Source organism: Oncorhynchus mykiss, chromosome 14 (assembly GCF_013265735.2).
Source record: "Oncorhynchus mykiss isolate Arlee chromosome 14, USDA_OmykA_1.1, whole genome shotgun sequence".
Lineage (NCBI taxonomy): Eukaryota > Metazoa > Chordata > Actinopteri > Salmoniformes > Salmonidae > Oncorhynchus > Oncorhynchus mykiss.
The window spans coordinates 29,949,179-29,968,207 of NC_048578.1; the positions used below are offsets into that span (position 1 = coordinate 29,949,179).

The 19,029-nt window shown below is 43.3% G+C and overlaps 1 protein-coding gene across 2 annotated transcripts; it reads left to right on the forward strand.

Annotated features, from left to right (window-relative positions):
• Nucleotides 1-6,122: 6,122 nt before the first annotated feature.
• On the forward strand, nucleotides 6,123-17,343 carry LOC110489107 (E3 ubiquitin-protein transferase RMND5B). 2 transcript variants are annotated; one of them, XM_021561678.2, is made up of 10 exons: nucleotides 6,123-6,274; nucleotides 7,592-7,764; nucleotides 8,533-8,675; nucleotides 8,859-8,996; nucleotides 9,119-9,219; nucleotides 9,686-9,852; nucleotides 11,445-11,610; nucleotides 13,345-13,447; nucleotides 15,246-15,400; nucleotides 15,537-17,343. In XM_021561678.2, the coding sequence occupies exons 2-10, from the start codon at nucleotides 7,626-7,628 to the stop codon at nucleotides 15,598-15,600; spliced, it is 1,176 nt and encodes a 391-aa protein (XP_021417353.2). In that variant the 5' UTR covers nucleotides 6,123-6,274; nucleotides 7,592-7,625; the 3' UTR covers nucleotides 15,601-17,343. The 2 variants fall into 2 exon arrangements, with proteins under 2 accessions (XP_021417353.2, XP_021417354.2); XM_021561679.2 differs by lacking the exon at nucleotides 6,123-6,274 and adding an exon at nucleotides 6,303-7,482.
• Nucleotides 17,344-19,029: the final 1,686 nt, after the last annotated feature.

Here is a 19,029-nt window from a genome sequence, read left to right on the forward strand (position 1 = left end):
GTTCGGTTGCCATGGTTTGTCAGATTCTACTACAGTAAACTGGCCTACATTATTTTATGACACGTTATAAATACACATAGATATCACCAGGAAGTTACACATAGTGTTAGAGAACAGTGAGCTCCTGTCACTATCCGACACAACATGGGAGGAACAGTGAACTCCTGTCACTATCAGACACAAGATGGGAGGAACAGTGAACCACTGTCACTATCAGACACAACATGGGAGGAACAGTGAGCTCCTGTCACTATCAGACACAACATGTGAGGAACAGTGAACCAATGTCACTATCAGACACAACATGGGAGGGACAGTGTACCACTGTCACTATCAGACACAACATGTGAGGAAGAGTGTACCACTGTCACTATCCGACACAACATGGGAGGGACAGTGAACTCCTGTCACTATCAGACACAACATGGGAGGAACAGTGAACCACTGTCACTATCAGACACAACATGGGCGGAACAGTGAGCTCCTGTCACTATCAGACACAACATGTGAGGAACAGTGAACTCCTGTCACTATCAGACACAACATGGGAGGAACAGTGAACCACTGTCACTATCAGACACAACATGGGAGGAACAGTGTACCACTGTCACTATCAGACACAACATGTGAGGAAGAGTGTACCACTGTCACTATCCGACACAACATGGGAGGGACATTGTGAGCCAGATAACTGTTTCCCCCTCAGAGAGTAAAATCATGTGGCTGTGTTTATTTCCTGTGCTCCTATCTTTGGGTTGTGATGCTAAACCAAGGCCAAGTCTCACGAGAGGGTATTTAAGAACCAACCAACCCCTTAGTGTTCATGACAAACAGGACTGAATAGAGGGTATTTAAGGACAAACCAACCCCTTAGTGTTCATGACAAACAGGACTGAATAGAGGGTATTTAAGGACAAACCAACCCCTTAGTGTTCATGACAAACAGGACTGAATAGAGGGTATTTAAGGACAAACCAACCCCTTAGTGTTCATGACAAACAGGACTGAATAGAGGGTATTTAAGAACAAACCAACCCCTTAGTGTTCATGACAAACAGGACTGAATAGAGGGTATTTAAGGACAAACCAACCCCTTAGTGTTCATGACAAACAGGACTGAATAGAGGGTATTTAAGAACAAACCAACCCATTAGTGTTCATGACAAACAGGACTGAATAGAGGGTATTTAAGGACAAACCAACCCCTTAGTGTTCATGACAAACAGGACTGAATAGAGGGTATTTAAGGACAAACCAACCCCTTAGTGTTCATGACAAACAGGACTGAATAGAGGGTATTTAAGAACAAACCAACCCCTTAGTGTTCATGACAAACAGGACTGAATAGAGGGTATTTAAGGACAAACCAACCCCTTAGTGCTCATGACAAACAGGACTGAATAGAGGGTATTTTAGAACCAACCAACCCCTTAGTGTTCATGACAAACAGGACTGAATAGAGGGTATTTAAGAACAAACCAACCCCTTAGTGTTCATGACAAACAGGACTGAATAGAGGGTATTTAAGGACAAACCAACCCCTTAGTGTTCATGACAAACAGGACTGAATAGAGGGTATTTAAGGACAAACCAACCCCTTAGTGTTCATGACAAACAGGACTGAATAGAGGGTATTTAAGGACAAACCAACCCCTTAGTGTTCATGACAAACAGGACTGAATAGAGGGTATTTAAGGACAAACCAACCCCTTAGTGTTCATGACAAACAGGACTGAATAGAGGGTATTTAAGGACAAACCAACCCCTTAGTGTTCATGACAAACAGGACTGAATAGAGGGTATTTAAGAACAAACCAACCCCTTAGTGTTCATGACAAACAGGACTGAATAGAGGGTATTTAAGAACAAACCAACCCCTTAGTGTTCATGACAAACAGGACTGAATAGAGGGTATTTAAGAACCAACCAACCCCTTAGTGTTCATGACAAACAGGACTGAATAGAGGGTATTTAAGGACAAACCAACCCCTTAGTGTTCATGACAAACAGGACTGAATAGAGGGTATTTAAGAACAAACCAACCCCTTAGTGTTCATGACAAACAGGACTGAATAGAGGGTATTTAAGGACAAACCAACCCCTTAGTGTTCATGACAAACAGGACTGAATAGAGGGTATTTAAGGACAAACCAACCCCTTAGTGTTCATGACAAACAGGACTGAATAGAGGGTATTTAAGAACCAACCAACCCCTTAGTGTTCATGACAAACAGGACTGAATAGAGGGTATTTAAGAACAAACCAACCCCTTAGTGTTCATGACAAACAGGACTGAATAGAGGGTATTTAAGAACAAACCAACCCCTTAGTGTTTATGACAAACAGGACTGAATAGAGGGTATTTAAGGACAAACCAACCCCTTAGTGTTCATGACAAACAGGACTGAATAGAGGGTATTTAAGGACAAACCAACCCCTTAGTGTTCATGACAAACAGGACTGAATAGAGGGTATTTTAGAACCAACCAACCCCTTAGTGTTCATGACAAACAGGACTGAATAGAGGGTATTTAAGAACAAACCAACTTCTTAGTGTTCATGACAAACAGGACTGAATAGAGGGTATTTAAGGACCAACCAACCCCTTAGTGTTCATGACAAACAGGACTGAATAGAGGGTATTTAAGGACAAACCAACCCCTTAGTGTTCATGACAAACAGGACTGAATAGAGGGTATTTAAGGACAAACCAACCCCTTAGTGTTCATGACAAACAGGACTGAATAGAGGGTATTTAAGGACAAACCAACCCCTTAGTGTTCATGACAAACAGGACTGAATAGAGGGTATTTAAGGACAAACCAACCCCTTAGTGTTCATGACAAACAGGACTGAATAGAGGGTATTTAAGAACAAACCAACCCCTTAGTGTTCATGACAAACAGGACTGAATAGAGGGTATTTAAGAACAAACCAACTCCTTAGTGTTCATGACAAACAGGACTGAATAGAGGGTATTTAAGAACCAACCAACCCCTTAGTGTTCATGACAAACAGGACTGAATAGAGGGTATTTAAGAACAAACCAACCCCTTAGTGTTCATGACAAACAGGACTGAATAGAGGGTATTTAAGGACAAACCAACCCCTTAGTGTTCATGACAAACAGGACTGAATAGAGGGTATTTAAGGACAAACCAACCCCTTAGTGTTCATGACAAACAGGACTGAATAGAGGGTATTTAAGGACAAACCAACCCCTTAGTGTTCATGACAAACAGGACTGAATAGAGGGTATTTAAGAACAAACCAACCCCTTAGTGTTCATGACAAACAGGACTGAATAGAGGGTATTTAAGGACAAACCAACCCCTTAGTGTTCATGACAAACAGGACTGAATAGAGGGTATTTAAGAACCAACCAACCCCTTAGTGTTCATGACAAACAGGACTGAATAGAGGGTATTTAAGAACAAACCAACCCCTTAGTGTTCATGACAAACAGGACTGAATAGAGGGTATTTAAGAACCAACCAACCCCTTAGTGTTCATGACAAACAGGACTGAATAGAGGGTATTTAAGGACAAACCAACCCCTTAGTGTTCATGACAAACAGGACTGAATAGAGGGTATTTAAGGACAAACCAACCCCTTAGTGTTCATGACAAACAGGACTGAATAGAGGGTATTTAAGGACAAACCAACCCCTTAGTGTTCATGACAAACAGGACTGAATAGAGGGTATTTAAGGACAAACCAACCCCTTAGTGTTCATGACAAACAGGACTGAATAGAGGGTATTTAAGGACAAACCAACCCCTTAGTGTTCATGACAAACAGGACTGAATAGAGGGTATTTAAGGACAAACCAACCCCTTAGTGTTCATGACAAACAGGACTGAATAGAGGGTATTTAAGAACAAACCAACCCCTTAGTGTTCATGACAAACAGGACTGAATAGAGGGTATTTAAGAACAAACCAACTCCTTAGTGTTCATGACAAACAGGACTGAATAGAGGGTATTTAAGAACCAACCAACCCCTTAGTGTTCATGACAAACAGGACTGAATAGAGGGTATTTAAGAACAAACCAACCCCTTAGTGTTCATGACAAACAGGACTGAATAGAGGGTATTTAAGGACAAACCAACCCCTTAGTGTTCATGACAAACAGGACTGAATAGAGGGTATTTAAGGACAAACCAACCCCTTAGTGTTCATGACAAACAGGACTGAATAGAGGGTATTTAAGGACAAACCAACCCCTTAGTGTTCATGACAAACAGGACTGAATAGAGGGTATTTAAGGACAAACCAACCCCTTAGTGTTCATGACAAACAGGACTGAATAGAGGGTATTTAAGGACAAACCAACCCCTTAGTGTTCATGACAAACAGGACTGAATAGAGGGTATTTAAGGACAAACCAACCCCTTAGTGTTCATGACAAACAGGACTGAATAGAGGGTATTTTAGAACCAACCAACCCCTTAGTGTTCATGACAAACAGGACTGAATAGAGGGTATTTAAGGACAAACCAACCCCTTAGTGTTCATGACAAACAGGACTGAATAGAGGGTATTTAAGAACAAACCAACCCCTTAGTGTTCATGACAAACAGGACTGAATAGAGGGTATTTAAGGACAAACCAACCCCTTAGTGTTCATGACAAACAGGACTGAATAGAGGGTATTTAAGAACCAACCAACCCCTTAGTGTTCATGACAAACAGGACTGAATAGAAACCAGAAGGGTTACATTTCAAATCTGTCTTTTTTTCAACTGCCCTAGTTTGTTGTCCTTTTTGGGGGGTAATTGTGGTTTGTGAATCTGTCACCTAACTTGAAGCAATCCAAGTGTGTGTAAGGATTTATTTGCATGACTGTAATCTAGCCTATTGGGGGTTTCATTGCGCCTTCTAGAAAGATCCCATGCAAAAATCCCACCAATCCTCTGTTGTGAAGTGTGATCATGCATGTTTAGATCATTAGGAGTGAAAGACGAGATCAATTGGAGTTAATTTGACTTGTTCAGATATCCTAATGTAATAATAACATATGCCATTTAGCAGACACTCTTATCCAAAGCCATTTACAGTCAAGCTTGCATCAATGTTTACGCATGGGTGGTTCAGGGAATCAAACTCACTGTGATGGCGTTGCAAGAGCCGTACTCGACCAACTGAGCTGCAGAGAACAACACTTATCTTACTTACTAGTGCTTCTCTAATCGGTGGGACACCCCTTGCTTGTTTGACCACCATGCACCAACAGAAAAGTAGCCTCATTAATGTTTTAATCAAAATTACGGATTGCCTCTTATGCGCTTGTCGTCCCCTTATGCCATAGTTTGTACATCTCAATTGTCATTAGAAACCACATTTGTTTAAGCAAGTCAGTCATATCAGCTATGTTCTTTTTAAAGGCAGTAAATGAGGCTGAATTAACTGTTTCGCTGCCAGAGAAGACTCCGCTGATAGCCAGGGGTAGCAGTGGTGAGACGTTGGCTTTATGTAGGCACTGTTTGTCACTGTTATAGTGCCTTAATGTATTGTTTAGTGTTGTGTAGTGGCTTTGCAGGCATGCATCTAAAAACAATTTGGGGAGTTTGCCGCACCAAGATTTACATGCTAAAATCGCCACTGATTAGCTTGATCACAGAATCCCTGGTGCAAGATTGTTCTTTATTTTGATACACTCAGTATGTGGTAATGCAAGTTATTGAAGTAACGGAATTGAGAACTTGAATTTATTGATGACATGAATAATTGAGACATGTCTTATGAGTGACTTTTAGTAATCTACATGCATAATTATGTTTGTGTGTGTGTGTGTGTGTGTTTTACACATCAATGCCGGTCTGGGGTCATTACCAGATAGTTATATCACAGGTGGGAAATCCCCTGGACAGCTCCAAGCCACACACCTGTCTTCACCATAGGTCTGCAATCTGGCCATAGATCTCCATGCATAACCGTCCATACAGCACCACCTGGGGTTCGCAATGAAGTTGTAGGCTATTGTGAGACAATTTAATATTGGAATCAACTGCTATCACTTTGAAACCTACATTTTACTTGTTTTATAGGCATACTATAGGCATACATGATTATGTATCAGAGGATGGAACTCTGAAAATATAGTATCTTTACACTCTGTAAAAACTGAAACATTGAATCAAGTCTAAGAACCTTGCATTCATGAGTAAAGTAACTCCAGTACTTTTATTATGAAAATCCGAGACATGCTACACAGGAAGGAAGTTCCGCAGATCGAAGGACGACTGGTGGAGAATAGCTGTCACGACAGGCAAGTGGTGTTTATGTTGACGTTTTATGTTGTTATTTTAATTTATTTTTATATTTTCTGACATGTCGTTGATATATTTGAGAATTGAAAAAAGTATTTGGACAATCTGGCTATCTTTCTAACTATACAATCAATTACAATACACCATTATAGACAAGTCAAACAAACAGCTTCGGTCCATGCTAGGTTTACATCACCGTTAGCTAGCTGTTTGTTTACGTTATGCGACAAACGTAGCAAGCTAACTTACTCACCAACATGTCTCAGTTGCCATTAGGATTTCTCGCTGTATGATAATCGCCATTGTAACTAAGTGGTGTTTGATACGACGTCTTATACAGCTAGATAACTAGCTACGCCATCTGGCTTGGTACTGTTAATATTGTTGTGAATATAGCTAGTTAGCTTAGCTAGCGTAGCTAACTTGATATTTGCTACCATAGCTGTTATCAGAGATTTGTTGTCAGTTTTGAGTAAGTAACAAGAACATAGCTGGCTATATTGTTAGTCTTTAGCTAGCTACTTGACTCAAACAAAGTGTCAGCAAACGATTTGACTAGTTAGCATACCGTTCAAACTCTGTTTTGCAGTCGAATGTCATTGTTTGAGGGTTTGAGGCTATGGACAGGGCCTATTAGCTTCAGCGAGCAAAGCAGTTCCAAAAGTAGCCACTGGTTTACAGTAGGTTTAGCTTCGTACTATAGCTATTTTTATATTTGTCAGATGAAAAATTCAAAAGAAAAGTTTTTATATTTTAGGAAGAGAAGAGGAAAGTTGCTAAGCAATGTTTTTCAAATGTATACAGCAGGAATGCCTAATTTGTCAATGAGACCAAAACATCCAGGCCTAACAACTGTTCTGCACTTGTTGATCTAGAATAGACTGTTCTTCTTTCATATTTTCTGTTGCCTGTCAATGATTATGAATACTGTGCCATTGCACACTTTAGGCTCTAGCAAATCTGATTAAACTAATAATAGGATTTTGTTGACCAGTTTGGCTAAATCAGTTATACCAGTAGTGAAACAAAACTGTAGGGGTTATGGGAGGATTGCAAAATGTTGAGCTATTGTCTGTGACCTTGTTCAGTGGTTCTCAAACCTCTACTCGGGGACCCCTAGTTGTTCTATGTATTTGCTATATTCCAGAGCTAGCACACCTGATTCAACCTGTCAACGAATCATCAAGCCCTTGACTAGGTGATTCAGGTGAGCTGGTTCAGGGCTACAACAATATTGTGAAATGTCTGGTGGTCCCCGGGGAGAGGTTTGAGGACCAGTGATCTAGGCCTAGTTCCATATGTCTTGTCTCTCCCAGGTGGTAGTGAATGCGGTAGAGTCCCAGTCTAGGTATGGAGCAGTGTGCGTGTGTGGAGCGGGAGCTGGAGAAGGTGCTCCATAGGTTCGTCATGTACGGACACCAGTCAGAGGAACGTCTGGATGAACTACTACGCAGCGTCTGTGAGCTACGGGGACAGCTGGTTACATTCGGTAAGGCAGAGCCAGCTCCACGCTCTAGTTTAGAAGTAGTGTCCACTCCAGTCATCAAGTCATTTGCAGCTGCATGGTACTAAATGAAAGAATGATAGATACCTGCACACACTGTTACAGGCCCCATATTTGAGGAATTTGATGCAGGAGTACAACTAAAGCACTTCAACAATATGCAATTGAAGTTATTTAAACAATTTGGCCCTAAGAGAAATTAAATGTTGTTTTGCTCCGGTTGCGTGCCTTGACTCGCGAGGGTTCCGGCACAGAATTGATTCATAGGTTTCTTTATGTGCGTTCAACAGGACTGCTTTGAACCTTTTTTAACCTTTTGATGTTCTGATTTGTTTGAACCTGATTGCTGTCTCCTTCAGAGCAGAGACATCACTTGAATATCTTTCTAATTCTAGACATTCTGTTACATAGCATTGTTAAAATGTTCCCATGTAATGGGGTTGATAACCATAGAAATATGTAAGGGACAATCAACGAGGGTCTATGCATTCAAAAGCAGCTCAAACATAGAACATGTAAGAATGAACTATAGCCGTTGAATTCCACCGTGCAAATATACCGTGCGTTATGGGGAAATAATGCACGCTCTAGAATGCTCTTCATGCCAATCAGAAAGGAGTATTCAACAATGGCATGGTGTAAGTCATTGTATTTCTACGGCGCCAACATGGCTGCCATAGAGTTTTGTGTCATGTCAATCACAATGCAGAAACCTCAATGTACCAGCTCTCTAAATATATGGCTCTCCTTCAGGGGTACAAGATGCAGATCTTTCGGTGCTGTCTCAGACCATGGCCCAGTGTTGTAAGAACATTAAAGAAACGGTACAGCTGCTGGCCTCCAGACACAAGGACATCCACGGCAGTGTCTCCAAAGTGGGCAAAGCTATCGACAGGGTGAGAGTTTCCCAATAAATACTTTCATTATAGAATCTTTACATTTTTAGAAAAGATGAATGATGACACAACTCCCTTGCGGTTTATAAAATGTACCTTAAGCACACAAGGGAGAAATTTCAGCAGATTCTGTGTGTTTTATTTCCGGTTTCCTTTGGTTGTTTCCTGGTTGTGTGTCTGTAGAACTTTGATGCAGAGGTGAGTGCAGTGGTGGCAGAGACCGTGTGGGACTCACCTGAGAGACAGAAGTACCTGAGTGAGACCATTGTGGAACACCTGTACAGACAAGGCATGCTGAGCGTGGCAGAGGACCTATGTCAGGTAAACAACTGAGATGAAACAAAAGCCTGCACACCCTATTGGTCCCCAGAAAGAAAAGACATTTGGTGTATTTCATATGCATTACAACTGCCTGGCTTCTCTGTTGTTTGTGTGTCTCCCAGGAGTCTGGAGTAGTGATTGACATGAGCATGAAGCAGCCGTTCTTGGAACTCAACAGGATCCTGGAGGCCTTGAGGATGCAGGACCTCAGACCAGCACTAGAGTATGTCCTGTACCTCCTCTCTGTTATATACTGACCTCAGACCAGCACTAGAGTATGTACTGTACCTCCTCTCTGTTATATACTGACCTCAGACCAGCACTAGAGTATGTCCTGTACCTCCTCTCTGTTATATACTGACCTCAGACCAGCACTAGAGTATGTACTGTACTTCCTCTCTGTGTGCAGTTGAATGTGAATCAAACCCCTCTTTGATCATTTTCAGCCATTCAGTAACTGATTAACTTTAGAGTAGTGAACACAATTGAGATCTGAAATGCCAGGGTTGACGGTCAATTAGAATTTCAGTTGACTTCCTGAATTGATTGAATTGGGGTCTATTCACTAGGAGCCAAACAGAACCAAACAGAAGGAAACGGGGAGGGACCTACCTGAATTTGTCCAATAGAAATGATTGTTTTCAATTTACAACTGTTTGCTACAGTATGCACTAATGATTACAATCCAGGTGGGCAGTAACAAACCGGCAGCGCCTGCTGGACCTGAACAGTACCCTGGAGTTCAAGCTGCACCGCCTCTACTTCATCAGCCTGTTAAACGGAGGCATCACCAACCAACTGGAGGCGCTACAGTACGCCAGGCACTTCCAGCCCTTCGCCTCGCAGCACCAGAGAGGTAGGAACACAGACAGCCTGGGCCCTGTTCAGGTCAGCAGGGTGGGACAGATAGAAATTTAGGCAGCAGATATATGATGGTCTGAACGTAGGCACTAACAGTCCTTCACCTCATAGCACCAGAGGTAGGGACAGACATACCCTGGCTGGGGCCTTCTGGTGGTCTTCAAGAGAGGTAGGGACAGACATACCCTGGCTGGGGCCTCCTGGTGGTCTTGAAGAGAGGTAGGGACAGACATACCCTGGCTGGGGCCTCCTGGTGGTCTTGAAGAGAGGTAGGGACAGACATACCCTGGCTGGGGCCTCCTGGTGGTCTTGAAGAGCTTTTTGACAAGGATGTTCATTAGGCACCAAACATATATATATATATATATATATATATATATCTTTTTATTGAAACAGGAAGGAACAACCAGTCCAATAAGAAACCCTCATTTTTGTTTTCTCAATAGCTTTCTTACACGACTTCATAGCTTCTTTCTCTTACCAGCTGACTGACTAATGATCTGTTCCAATAGTCTGTGAATGGACACCTTCCTTCCTCCCTCCTCCATAACCCCTGTCTCCCACAGACATGCTGAATAACACCTTCTCCTCTCCCCCAGACATGCTGAATAACACCTTCTCCTCTCCCCCAGACACCCTGAATAACACTGTCTCCTCTTCCACAGACATGCTGAATAACACCTTCTCCTCTCCCCCAGACATGCTGAATAACACCTTCTCCTCTCCCCCAGACATCCTGAATAACACGGCCTCTACTCCCCCAGACACCCTGAATAACACTGTCTCCTCTCCCACAGACATGCTGAATAACACCTTCTCCTCTCCCCCAGACATCCTGAATAATACGGTCTCTACTCCCCCAGACACCCTGAATAACACTGTCTCCTCTCCCCCAGACATCCTGAATAACACCGTCTCCTCTTCCCCCAGACACCCTGAATAACACCGTCTCCTCTTCCCCCAGACACCCTGAATAACACTGTCTCCTCTTCCCCCAGACACCCTGAATAACACTGTCTCCTCTTCCCCCAGACACCCTGAATAACACTGTCTCCTCTTCCCCCAGACACCCTGAATAACACTGTCTCCTCTTCCCCCAGACACCCTGAATAACACCGTCTCCTCTTCCCCCAGACACCCTGAATAACACCGTCTCCTCTTCCCCCAGACACCCTGAATAATACTGTCTCCTCTTCCCCCAGACACCCTGAATAACACTGTCTCCTCTTCCCCCAGACACCCTGAATAACACTGTCTCTTCTTCCCCCAGACACCCTGAATAACACTGTCTCCTCTTCCCCCAGACACCCTGAATAACACTGTCTCCTCTTCCCCCAGACACCCTGAATAACACTGTCTCCTCTTCCCCCAGACACCCTGAATAACACTGTCTCCTCTTCCCCCAGACACCCTGAATAACACTGTCTCCTCTTCCCCCAGACACCCTGAATAACACTGTCTCCTCTTCCCCCAGACACCCTGAATAACACTGTCTCCTCTCCCCCAGACACCCTGAATAACACTGTCTCCTCTCCCCCAGACCTCTCCCTCCAGAAATCCATTACAGCAGTGTCTTCTCTCCCCCAGACATCCAGATCCTCATGGGTAGTCTGGTGTACCTGCGGCACGGCATAGAGAACTCTCCCTACCGCTCTCTGTTAGAGACCAACCAGTGGGCTGACATCTGTAACAGCTTCACCAGGGACGCCTGCGCTCTGCTGGGGCTATCTGTAGAGTCACCTCTCAGTGTCAGGTTAGACACACACACACACACAGCAGTATAACGCTGATAGTAAGATTCCTTGTCATTGTTTTTCACTGCAGTATGTACAGTTGAAGTCGGAAGTTTACATAGACTTAGGTTGGAGTCATTAAAACTCGTTTTTCAACCACTTCACAAATGTCTTGTTAACAAACTATAGTTTTGGCAGGTCGGTTAGGACATCTACTTTGTGTATGTCACAAGTCATTTTTCCAACAATTTGTTTACAGACAGATTATTTCACTGTATCACAATTTGAGTGGGTCAGAAGTTTACATACGCCTTTAATCAGCTTGGGAAATTCCAGGATATTATGTCATGGCTTTAGAAGCTTCTGATTGACTGAAATGATGTCAATTAACCTATTGGAGGTGTACCTGTGGATGTATTTCAAGGCCTACCTTCAAACTCAGTGCCTCTTTGCTTGACATCATGGGAAAATCAAAAGAAATCAGCCAAGACCCCAGAAAAAAAATTGTAGACCTCCATAAGTCTTGTTCATCCTTGGCAGCAATTTCCAAATGCCTGAAGGTACCACGTTCATCTGTACAAACAATAGTACGCAAGTATAAACACCATGGGACCACGCAGCTGTCATACCGCTCAGGAAGGAGACGCGTTCTGTCTCCTAGAGATGAACATACTGTGGTGAGAAAAGTGCAAATCTATAACAACAGCAAAGGACCATGTGAAGATGCTGGAGGAAACAGGTACAAAAGTATCTATAGCCACAGTAAAACGAGTCCTATATCAACATAACCTGAAAGGCAACTCAGCAAGGAAGAAGCCACTGCTCCAAAACCGACATAAAAAAGCCAGATTACGGTTTGCAACTGCACATGGGGACAAAGATTGTACTTTTTGGAGAAATGTCCTCTGGTCTGATGAAACAAAAATAGAACTGTTTGGCCATAATGACCATCGTTATGGTTGGAGGAAAAAGGGGGAGGCTTGCTAGCCAAAGAACACCATCCCAACCATGAAGCACGGGGGTTGCAGCATCATGTTGTGGGGGTGCTTTGCTGCAGGAGGGACTGGTGCTCTTCACAAAATAGATGGCATCATGAGGAAGGAAAATTAGGTGGATATATTGAAGCCACATCTCAAGACATCAGTCAGGAAGTTATAGCTTGGTCACAAATGGGTCTTCTAAATGGACAATGACCACAAGCATACTTCCAAAGTTGTGGCAAAATGGCTTAAGGACAACAAAGTCAAGGTATTGGAGTGGCCATCACAAAGCCCTGACCTCAATCCTATAGAACATGTTTGGGCAGAACTGAAAAAGCGTGTGCGAGCAAGGAGGCCTACAAACCTGACCCAGTTACACCAGCTCTGTCAGGAGGAATTGGCCAAAATTCACCCAACTTATTGTGGGAAGCTTGTGGAAGGCTACCCGAAACATTTGACCCAAGTTAAACAATTTAAAGGCAATGCTACCAAATACTAATTGAGTGTGTGTAAACTTCTGACCCACTGGGAATGTGATGAAATAAATAAAAGCTGAAATAAATCATTCTCTCTGCAATTACTCTGACATTTCACATTCTTAAAACAAAGTGGTGATCCTAACTAACCTAAGACAGGGAATTGTTACTAGGATTAAATGTCAGTAATTGTGAAAAACTGAGTTTAAATGTATTTAGCTAAGCTGTATGTAAACTTCCAACTTCAACGATATCTGTGATTTCCATGTGTGTCTCTCTGTGTTGAATTCTTTGTCAGTTTTGCGTCAGGCTGCATGGCTCTGCCAGTCCTGATGAACATCAAACAGGTGATTGAACAGAGACAGTGTAGTGGAGTCTGGACACACAAGGACGAGCTGCCTGTAAGTCTCCCTCTCTAAGCTCTCTGCTTTTCTCTCATGACTTTCTCTGGGTGACTTTCTCTGGGTGGTAATCCCAGAGTAATCCTATTAGCATTTAAAAGCAAGAATTGTAATTCATAACTATTTTAACTATTCATGAAATAGAAAATAAATCAAAAATAACATGTATAATACTACACTGCTCAAAAAAATAAAGGCAACACTTAAACAACACAATGTAACTCCAAGTCAATCACACTTCTGTGAAATCGAACTGTCCACTTAGGAAGCAACACTGATTGACAATAAATTTCACATGCTGTTGTGCAAATGGAATAGACAACAGGTGGAAATTATAGGCAATTAGCAAGACACCCCCAATAAAGGAGTGGTCCTGCAGGTGGGGACCACAGATCACTTCTCAGTTCCTATGCTTCCTGGCTGATGTTTTGGTCACTTTTGAATGCTGGCGGTGCTTTCACTCTAGTGGTAGCATGAGACGGAGTCTACAACCCACACAAGTGGCTCAGGTAGTGCAGCTCATCCAGGATGGCACATCAATGCGAGCTGTGGCAAGGTTTGCTGTGTCTGTCAGCGTAGTGTCCAGAGCATGGAGGCGCTACCAGGAGACAGGCCAGTACATCAGGAGACGTGGAGGAGGCCATAGGAGGGCAACAACCCAGCAGCAGGACCGCTACCTCTGCCTTTGTGCAAGGAGGAGCAGGAGGCGCACTGCCAGAGCCCTGCAAAATGATCTCTAGCAGGCCACAAATGTGCATGTGTCTGCTCAAATGGTCAGAAACGGACTCCATGAGGGTGGTATGAGGGCCCGACGTCCACAGGTGGGGGTTGTGGTTACAGCCCAACACCGTGCAGGACGTTTTTCATTTGCCAGAGAACACCAAGATTGGCAAATTCGCCACTGGTGCCCTGTGCTCTTCACAGATGAAAGCAGGTTCACACTGAGCACATGTGACAGATGTGACAGTCTGGAGACACCGTAGAGAACGTTCTGCTGCCTGCAACATCCTCCAGCATGACCGGTTTGGCGGTGGGTCAGTCATGGTGTGGGGTGGTGCTCGCCAGAGGTAGCCTGACTGCCATTAGGTACCGAGATGAGATCCTCAGACCCCTTGTGAGACCATATGCTGGTGCGGTTGGCCCTGGGTTCCTCCTAATGCAAGACAATGCTAGACCTCATGTGGCTGGAGTGTGTCAGCAGTTCCTGCAAGAGGAAGGCATTGATGCTATGGACTGGCCCGCTCGTTCCCCAGACCTGAATCCAATTGAGCACATCTGGGACATCATGTCTCGCTCCATCCACCAACGCCACGTTGCACCACAGACTGTCCAGGAGTTGGTGGATGCTTTAGTCCAGGTCTGGGAGGAGATCCCTCAGGAGACCATCCGCCACCTCATCAGGAGCATGCCCAGGCGTTGTAGGGAAGTCATACAGGCACGTGGAGGCCACACACACTGCTGAGCCTCATTTTTACTTGTTTTAAGGACATTACATCAAAGTTGGATCAGCCTGTAGTGTGGTTTTCCACTTTAATTTTGAGTGTGACTCCAAATCCAGACCTCCATGGGTTGATACATTTGATTTCCATTGATCATTTTTGTGTGATTTTGTTGTCAGCACATTCAACTGTGTGAAGAAAAAAGTATTTAATAAGAATATTTAATTCATTCAGATCTAGGATGTGTTATTTTAGTGTTCCCTTTATTTTTTTGAGCAGTGTATAACCATTTATAATGGATTATTAAAGAAGGTTGTCATAGAAGGGTAACGGAGCGGTCCTGTCTCCCCTCCCTCCAGATTGAGATAGATCTGGGGAAGAAGTGCTGGTACCACTCTGTGTTCGCCTGTCCCATCCTCCGACAGCAGACGTCAGAGAGCAACCCTCCCATGAAGCTCATCTGTGGACACGTCATCTCCAGAGACGCCCTCAACAAACTCACCAACGCTGGAAAGTGAGTCTGATCCAGGTTGACAGACAGACAGGCAGACAAACAGGCACTCAACCATTGACAGTCAGACCTGTGGAACTCTGTGGTTAAACTCTCCTGCCGGTCTGTATATGTCTAACTCTGTCCTCCATCTCCTCAGGCTGAAATGCCCCTACTGTCCCATGGAGCAGAACCCGTCAGATGCCAAGCAGATCTTCTTTTGATCCCCCATCCTGTTTCCTGAAACCCCCTGGAAACCCCCAGGCAAAGTGGAGCTCCTTTGAGCTACCCCAGGACCCCTGTAAATCCCCCATCCTACCTCCTGAGAGAGAGAGATCTCAAAAGGATCATTAATTCATTGACACTCATTTGCAGCTGCCCGCAGAACTTACTATAGGCTAATTCTTGTTAAGGATGTGATGATGCGTTATCATGGGGTATCAAGTTGAGTTGTAGAGTTTTTGGACGACTGTTCCTTGTTTCTTTCCTCTATATATCCATCTGTAGGCTTTCCTCAGAACACAGAATCCTCTATATATCCATCTGTAGGCTTTCCTCATAACACAGAATCCTCTATATATCCATCTGTAGGCTTTCCTCAGAACACAGAATCCTCTATATATCCATCTGTAGGCTTTCCTCAGAACACAGAATCCTCTATATATCCATCTGTAGGCTTTCCTCAGAACACAGAATGGTCGGTTGAATGGATGTTAGGTGATGTGACATTATGGTTTTTAGGAAGTTGTCTGATTTCAGGAGAGTATTTAAACTTCTATATTACAGAGGTAAAGCTAAGTGGCCTCTGAGAAAGTATATTCACATATATATTGTATTGAGAGGTTGTGATTGGCTGATAGGTTGAGGTGACCGTGGTTACAGTTTGTGAATGGAACACTGATTGTAAAAAAAGTAAAATATTGCCTATTGGCTATGATGTAATAAAGGCCCTGATTGGTTGAAAGTCACTATGGGTTACAGTACATGTATGTGTGATGATCAGCAGTTGTGATCATGGAGAGGTCGAGGGTCAATTGGCTGATTGATTTTGCAACTGCCTCCAATAACAATAATTTTCCTGTTTCTTGTTCTGTGTAGGCTGATGTATTTAACAAAAACAAATGATACTACTGTGAAGTCTGATTTAGTTTTTATTTATCATCGCTAGAATCAAGTCTCCTGTAAAATAGTGAAACCTTAAGTAACTTTATACCTTTTTATGAAATCTAATCCTGCCACAAAATAGCAACATCAGTATTGGATCCATGATCAAATCCTTCTCCTTGGACCAAACGGATAGCTCCCAGCCCATCAAATGGTGATGTCATACCAGCCCATGAAATGGTGACGTCATACCAGCCCATGAAATGGTGATGTCATACCAGCCCATGAAATGGTGACGTCATACCAGCCCATGAAATGGTGACGTCATACCAGCCCATGAAATGGCGACGTCATACCAGCCCATGAAATGGTGACGTCATACCAGCCCATGAAATGGTGATGTCATACCAGCCCATGAAATGGTGATGTCATACCAGCCCATGAAATGGCGACGTCATACCAGCCCATGAAATGGTGACGTCAGCAAGGTCTGCACCAGCATATCTTTAACAGCCGACACATGGTAGCAGTCAGCCATTATATAAACTCTGATCTCCAGTCAGAATGAATGATGGTAACAGGTCTTTATTTGTGTGTACACGTTTCTTTTGTGTTTAGTTGACATTTTATTTCCTGCTTTTGGTTGACAATCATTCACCTCCTTTCCCAGAATACATTAAGATCTGTAATGGCTACTTCCTTGGGTTCTTTTTCTTTTCCAGCAGTCAGAGTTATTGAGTTCTTGTCTGATAGGTTTGCCTTTTACCTGCTTCTTTATTCCAGTTTTATTGTACATATTTATTCTCTAACATGTTTCATATTATACTTGCATCTTGAAATGGAATAAAAACTTTATACTCCAACTCTGTTTTTATGTTTGTGAAATGTATCCGAGTTTAGTTGTTTTTCTGTTTGGTTAGCTGCAGGAAGATGTCAGTTTGGTTGTTTTTCTGTTTGGTTAGCTGCAGGAAGATGTCAGTTTGGTTGTTTTTCTGTTTGGTTAGCTGCAGGAAGATGTCTGAGTTTGGTTGTTTTTCTGTTTGGTTAGCTGCAGAAAGATGTCAGTTTGGTTGTTTTTCTGTTTGGTTAGCTGCAGGAAGATGTCAGTTTGGTTGTTTTTCTGTTTGGTTAGCTGCAGGAAGATGTCAGTTTTGTTTTTCTGTTTGGTTAGCTGCAGGAAGATGTCAGTTTGGTTGTTTTTCTGTTTGGTTAGCTGCAGGAAGATGTCAGTTTGGTTGTTTTTCTGTTTGGTTAGCTGCAGAAAGATGTCAGTTTGGTTGTTTTTCTGTTTGGTTAGCTGCAGGAAGATGTCAGTTTGGTTGTTTTTCTGTTTGGTTAGCTGCAGGAAGATGTCAGTTTGGTTGTTTTTCTGTTTGGTTAGCTGCAGAAAGATGTCAGTTTGGTTGTTTTTCTGTTTGGTTAGCTGCAGGAAGATGTCAGTTTGGTTGTTTTTCTGTTTGGTTAGCTGCAGGAAGATGTCAGTTTGGTTGTTTTTCTGCTTGGTTAGCTGCAGGAAGATGTCAGTTTGGTTGTTTTTCTGTTTGGTTAGCTGCAGGAAGATGTCAGAGTTTGGTTGTTTTTCTGTTTGGTTAGCTGCAGGAAGATGTCAGTTTGGTTGTTTTTCTGTTTGGTTAGCTGCAGGAAGATGTCAGAGTTTGGTTGTTTTTCTGTTTGGTTAGCTGCAGGAAGATGTAGCGGGTAGTTATTTTTTGGTGACAGCCAATACTAGCTACTATTATTGACTCACATGCTCTTCCTGCAGATGCCACCAGATGGCGGCCTTACCACACCAGATGCCTCAGCCTGAGATTTTAGTTGCAGAAACATCTCCACCTGGGCTAGCTGTATTCACTTCACGCAAAAAACTGTTGACTTTAACTAGTGTGTGGTACAGTTGTAAGTAATACTGTAAGCTGCCTAACATTGAATGCTTGCAATCCGAGCAGTGTGGGTTGCATGTGTAGAGTCCCTCCTACATACAGAGCAGCAACACAGAATCATGAGTTAATATCGTTCATCAACCCACACTCAGAAGACAATCGCCCTCTCACAGTCACCTATGTGAGTTGTGGAGTTATATTAAGCCCTGGTTTATATAATGTTAGATGGAGGTTGGTGAGTCAGAGGGAGAGATGGTGTTTGGCTTGACCCCCCCCCCCCGGGAACATACACGTCAAGTCTAAAACAGGGCTGTTTGCTAACTGCTCAAACTGTGAACCTGGCAACTACACAAGTCAAATATGCTTGAGAGTGGGTGGCAGGAGGGGTCAATAAGGGCTGGGATGGAGTGAATGGAAACCAGGTGTTTAATGAGTTGGATGCCATTCCATATATTCCGATCATGCCATTACTACGAGTCCGTCCTCCCCAATTAAGGTTGCACCAACCTCCTGTGGTACATACACAAATATTTTTCCATCAGGGTTCTAAAAGAACACTGGGTGTTTGTGTGTCCAGCACTCAACTTCACAAAACCACACAGGGCAGCCACTCCCCTTCTCTTCAGCTTACCTTGGCTGGCTCCCATGGAAAGACCTGTTCCTTACGCT

Excerpts from the sequence above, each read along its gene's own strand:
- LOC110489107 (XM_021561678.2), top strand. The coding sequence starts at position 7,626 with ATGGAGCAGTGTGCGTGTGTGGAGCGGGAGCTGGAGAAGGTGCTCCAT. Across the intron at positions 8,997-9,118 it reads TGGCAGAGGACCTATGTCAG|GAGTCTGGAGTAGTGATTGA; the intron begins GTAAACAACTGA and ends TGTGTCTCCCAG. Across the intron at positions 9,220-9,685 it reads GACCTCAGACCAGCACTAGA|GTGGGCAGTAACAAACCGGC; the intron begins GTATGTCCTGTA and ends ATTACAATCCAG.